The sequence below is a fragment of the Carcharhinus amblyrhynchos genome, unplaced genomic scaffold, assembly GCF_965287045.1.
Source record: "Carcharhinus amblyrhynchos unplaced genomic scaffold, sCarAmb.v2.hapA scaffold_855, whole genome shotgun sequence".
Lineage (NCBI taxonomy): Eukaryota > Metazoa > Chordata > Chondrichthyes > Carcharhiniformes > Carcharhinidae > Carcharhinus > Carcharhinus amblyrhynchos.
In genome coordinates this window covers 54,505-60,504 of record NW_027650595.1, presented here as the reverse complement: position 1 = coordinate 60,504, position 6,000 = coordinate 54,505, and the positions used below count along the sequence as shown (strand labels likewise).

The following is a 6,000-nucleotide window of genomic DNA, read 5'->3' as shown; positions in this document are numbered from 1 at the left end:
ACTCACATAGAAGCCTCTGACATCCATGACCATCGTTCGGAGGTCTACGTAGGCCGCTTCATCTTTCTCGTGCACCAGCTGGCGATAGTCCATCTGCAACAGGAGGGGACAACAGAGGGTGAAATCCAGCCCTGGGAAGAGGCAGAGGGCACTTTGTCCGGGTCTCACCCACCCACTTCCCCCACTCTCCCCACCTTTAAAAGTGTTAAAAGTCAGCTACATTAACACTGCAATGAAGTTACGGTGAAAATCCCCTCGTCGCCTCACTCCAGTTCAGGTGACACTGAAGGACAATTTAGCATGGCCAATCCACCCTAACCTACACATCTTTGGACACTAAGGGACAATTTAGCACGGCCAATCCACCCTAACCTACACATCTTTGGACACTAAGGGACAATTTAGCACGGACAATCCACCCTAACCTACACATCTTTGGACACTAAGGGACAATTTAGCACGGACAATCCACCCTAACCTACACATCTTTGGACCCTAAGGGACAATTTAGCACGGCCAATCCACCCTAACCTGCACATTTTGGACACTAAGGGACAATTTAACACGGCCAATCCACCCTAACCTGCACATTTTGGACACTAAGGGACAATTTAGCACGGCCAATCCACCCTAACCTGCACATCTTTGGACACTAAGGGGCAATTTAGCACAGCCAATCCACCCTAACCTGCACATCTTTGGACACTAAGGGACAACTTAGCACGGCCAATCCACCCTAACCTACACATCCTTGGACACTAAGGGGCAATTTAGCATGGCCAATCCACCCTAACCTACACATCTTTGGACACTAAGGGACAATTTAGCACGGCCAATCCACCCTAACCTACACATCTTTGGACACTAAGGGGCAATTTAGCATGGCCAATCCACCCTAACCTACACATCTTTGGACACTAAGGGACAATTTAGCACGGCCAATCCACCCTAACCTACACATCTTTGGACACTAAGGGACAATTTAGCACGGCCAATCCACCCTAACCTGCACATCTTTGGACTGTAGATTCTTCATTCCAGATATTTTTTATTGAATTGAAATTCCACCATCTGCCTGTGGTGGGATTCGAACCCGGATCCCCAGAACATTCGCAGAGTTTCGGTGATTATTAGTCTTACGATAAGAACACTCGGCCATTGCTTCCCACATGGTGACACAGTGGGTTAGCACTGCTGTCTCACAGCGCCAGGGACCCGGGTTCGATTCCCGGGGGCACGGTGACACAGTGGGTTAGCGCTGCTGTCTCACAGCGCCAGGGACCCGGGTTCGATTCCCCGGGGGGCACGGTGACACAGTGGGTTAGCACTGCTGTCTCACAGCGCCAGGGACCCGGGTTCGATTCCCGGGGGGGCACGGTGACACAGTGGGTTAGCACTGCTGTCTCACAGTGCCAGGGACCCGGGTTCGATTCCCGGGGGGGCACGGTGACACAGTGGGTTAGCGCTGCTGTCTCACAGAGCCAGGGACCCGGGTTCGATTCCCGGGGGCATGGTGACACAGTGGGTTAACACTGCTGTCTCACAGTGCCAGGGACCTGGGTTCGATTCCCCGGGGGCACGGTGACACAGTGGGTTAGCACTGCTGTCTCACAGCGCCAGGTACCCGGGTTCGATTCCCAGGGGGCACGGTGACACAGTGGGTTAGCGCTGCTGTCTCACAGCGCCAGGTACCCGGGTTCGATTCCCAGGGGGCATGGTGACACAGTGGGTTAACACTGCTGTCTCACAGCGCCAGGGACCCGGGTTCGATTCCCAGGGGGCACGGTGACACAGTGGGTTAGCACTGCTGTCTCACAGCGCCAGGTACCCAGGTTCGATTCCCAGGGGGCATGGTGACACAGTGGGTTAACACTGCTGTCTCACAGTGCCAGGGACCCGGGTTCGATTCCCGGGGGCACGGTGACACAGTGGGTTAGCACTGCTGTCTCACAGCGCCAGGTACCCGGGTTCGATTCCCGGGGGCACGGTGACACAGTGGGTTAACACTGCTGTCTCACAGTGCCAGGGACCTGGGTTCAATTCCCGGCTTGGGAGTCTGCACATTCTCCCCGTGTCTGCGTGGGTTTCCTCCGGGTGCCCTGGTTTCCTCCCACAGTCTGAAAGACGTGCTGGTTAGGGTGCATTGGGCCGTGCTAAATTCTCCCTCAGTGTAACCCGAACAGGCCCCGGAGTGTGGGGACTAGGGGGATTTTCACAGTAACTTCATTGCAGTGTTAATATAAGCCTTACTTGTGACATTAATAAATAAACTTTAAAACTTGTTTAAAACATTTAATGACTCAGACTCCACCGCGCTGTGCGGCAGCAAGTTCCACAAATTCACCTCCCTCAGCGTGAAGTGGTCGATAGCTCCTTGAAAGTGGAGTCACAGGTGGACAGAGTGGTGAAGAAGGCATTCGGCATGCTTGGTTTCATCGGTCAGAACATTGAATACAGGAGTTGGGACGTCTTGTTGAAGTTGTACAAGACATTGGGAAGGCCACACTTGGAATACTGTGTACAATTCTGGTCACCCTATTATAGAAAGGATATTATTAAACTAGAAAGAGAGCAGAAAAGATTTACTAGGATGTTACCGGGACTTGATGGATTGAGTTATAAGGAGAGGCTGGATAGACTGGGACTTTTTTCTCTGGAGCGTAGGAGGCTGAGGGGTGATCTTATAGAGGTCTATAAAATAATGAGGGACACAGATCAGCGAGATAGTCAATATCTTTTCCCAAAGGTAGGGGAGTCTAAAACTAGAGGGCAGAGGTTTAAGGTGAGAGGGGAGAGATACAAAAGGGTCCAGAGGGGCAATTTTTTCACCCAGAGGGTGGTGAGTGTCTGGAACGAGCTGCCAGAGGCAGTAGTAGAGACGGGTACAATTTTATCTTTTAAAAAGCATTTAGACAGTTACATGGGTACGATGGGTATAGAGGGATATGGGACAAATGTGGGCAATTGGGATTAGCTTAGGGGTTTAAAAAAAGGGCAGCATGGAGAAGATGGGCCGAAGGGCCTGTTTCCCTGCTGTAAACCTCGGTGAGTCTATGGAGAAGATGGGCCGAAGGGCCTGTTTCCCTGCTGTAAACCTCGGTGAGTCTATGGAGAAGATGGGCCGAAGGGCCTGTTTCCCTGCTGTAAACCTCGGTGAGTCTATGACTCATCTCAGTTTTAAATCTACCACCTCTCAACCTCTACTCATGACCTCTTCCTTGAGACTGCCCCACAAGGGAGAGAAATATTTGGTCTACTTCTACTCTATCAAACCCTTTTAAACCCAACACACTTCCCCCATGTTGCCCTCGCACCAATGGAAACTCCCAATAAACTGTGCGGACAGGCGGGGCGGGGGCTGTGCTAGAAGCTTTACTCCATCTCAGGGTCCAAGCCTTCCCCTCCCCTCACACCAGCCCACCCCTCGCTCCCGTTCTACTTACCACATGTGTATCCTTGGACGCCTTGGCAACTGCATCCCCTCGTTCAGTGAAGTATCTGCCAAGAGAGAGGAGGAGGTTTCTTTATTTATTCGTGGGACGTGGGGGCATTGCTGACTGTCCCCAGCCTTTATTGCCCATCTCTTCACTCACCACTCAGGAGGTTTGAGTTATAAGAACATAGGAACTAGGAGCAAGAGTGGGCCATTCAGCCCCTCGAGCCTGCTGCCCCATTCAATAAGATCATGGCTGATCTTTTCATGGACTCAGCCCCACTTACCCACCCGCTCACCATAACCCTTAATTCCTTTACTGTTCAAAAATCTATCTATCCTTGTCTTAAAAACATTCACTGAGGGAGCCTCAACTGGGCAGGGAATTCCACAGATTCCCAACCCTTTGTGTGAAGAAGTTCCTCCTCAACTCAGTCCTAAATCTGCTCCCCCTTATTTTGAGGCCATGCCCCCTCGTTCTAGTTTCACCCACCAGTGGAAACAACTTCCCTGCTTCTATCTTATCGATTCCCTTCATCATCTTACATGTTTCTATAAGATCTCCCCTCATTCTTCTGAATTCCAGTGACTAACGCCCCAGTCTACTCAGTCTCTCCTCATAATCCAACCCTCTCAACTCCGGAATCACCCGAGTGAATCTCCTCTGCACCCCCTCCAGTGCCAGTCTATCCTTTCTCAAGTAAGGAGACCAAAACTGTACACAGTAACTCCAGGTGTGGCCTCACCAGCACCTTATACAGCTGGAACATAACCTCGCTGTGTTTAAACTCCATCCCTCTCCCAATGAAGGATAAAATTCCATTTCCCGTCTTCATTCCCTGCTGTACCTGCAAACCAACCCCTTGTGATTCCTGTACAAGGACACCCAGGTCCCTCTGCACAGCAGCATGCTGCAATTGTTTACCATTTAAACAGTAGTCCATTTTGCTGTTATTCCGACCAAAATGGATGATCTCACATTTACCAACACTGTACTCCATCTGCCAGAACCTCACCCACTCTCTCAGACTGTCTATAATCCCTTTGCAGACTTTTCATTCATTTGTGGGACATGGGGTGTCGCTGACTGGGTTCAGTGTTTATTGCCCATCCCTAATTGCCCCTCGAGAAGGTGGTGGGTGAAGCTGTCCCTTCTCGAACCCGCTGCAGTCCCCGTGGGGTGTGGGGAACACCCTCAGTGCTGTTAGGGAGGGAGTTCCAGGATTTGGACGGCCGATATATTCCCAAGTCGGGACGGTGAGTGGGGCTCAGGGGGAACTTGCGGGCGGTGGTGTTCCCCGTGTGTCTGCGGCTTCCCCCTTGTCCTCCTAGACAGTGGTGGGATTGGTAGGTGCTGTCGAAGGAGACTTGGCGAGTCACTGCGGTGATGGACACACACAGACACACACACTGCTGCCACTGTGTGTGGGTGGTGGAGGGAGTGAGTATGAGTGGATGGGCGCCTATCAGAGTGGGGCTGCTTTGTCCTGGACAGTGTCGAGTTTCTCCAGTGTTGTGGGAGCCGTGCTCAGCCAGGCAAGTGGAGAGTATTCCATCACACTCCTGATGTGTGTCCTTGTGGATGGTGGAGGGGCTTTGTGGGGGGAGTCAGGAGGTGAGTTACTCTCTGCAGGATTCCCAGCCTCTGATTTGAACTCTAGCAAACAACAGGACAGCACAGGAACAGGCCCTTCGGTCCCTCCAATCCTGCACTGACCATGCTGCCCCGATTGAACTAAACCCCCCTACCCTTCCGGGGACCATATCCCTCTATTCCCATCCTATTCATGGATTTGTCAAGATGCCCCTTAAAACTCACTACCGTATCCGCTTCCACTGCCTCCCCCGGCAGTGAGTTCCAGGCACCCACCCCCCTCTGTGTAAAAAATCTGCCTTGTACATCTCCTTTAAACCTTGCCCCTCGCACCTTAAACCTGTGCCCCCCTAGTAATTGACTCTTCCACCCTGGGGAAAAGCTTCTGACTGTCCACTCTGTCCATGTCCCTCATAATCTTGTAGACTTCTATCAGGTCTCCCCTCACCCTCTGTCGCTCCAGTGAGAACAAACCAAGTTTCTCCAACCTCTCCTCATAGCTAATGCCCTCCATACCAGGCAACATCCTGGTAAATCTTTTTCAGATAAACCTGTTGGACTTTAACCTGGTGTTGTGAGACTTCTTACTGTGCCCACCCCAGTCCAAGGCTGGCATCTCCACATCCAATAATTTTGTAAATCTCTATCAGGTCTCCCCTCAGCCTCCGTCTCTCCAGTGAAAACAATCCGAGTTTCTCCAACCTCTCCTCATAGCCAACACCCTCGAGACCAGGCAACATCCTGGTGAACCTTCTTTGCAGTCTGTCCAGAGCTTCCACATCCTTCTGGTAGTGCAGTGACCAGAGCTGCACACAATACTCCAAATGTGGCCGAACCAAGGTTTGATAAAGCTGCAATTCTTGTACTCAGTGCCCCGGCTGAGAAGGGGCACTGCCATTCCCCTTCTTACTCACCTTGGCCACCTGTGTTGCCACTTGTAGGGAACTGTGGACCAGCACGCCCAGATCCCTCT

The 6,000-nt window shown here is 51.8% G+C and overlaps 1 protein-coding gene across 1 annotated transcript in view; it reads right to left on the bottom strand.

Annotated features, from left to right (window-relative positions):
- Window positions 1–6: 6 nt before the first annotated feature.
- Window positions 7–6,000, bottom strand: part of psme2 (proteasome activator subunit 2) — a gene marked incomplete at its 3' end in the record, with an annotated part of 57,563 nt that continues 51,569 nt past the window's right edge. Inside the window, exons 7-8 of the mRNA XM_080184657.1 lie at window positions 3,444–3,498; window positions 7–93 (exon numbers count right to left, since the gene is read on the bottom strand). Of these exons, the coding sequence (XP_080040783.1) occupies window positions 7–93; window positions 3,444–3,498 (142 nt within the window). The remainder of the gene's footprint in view (window positions 94–3,443; window positions 3,499–6,000) is intronic.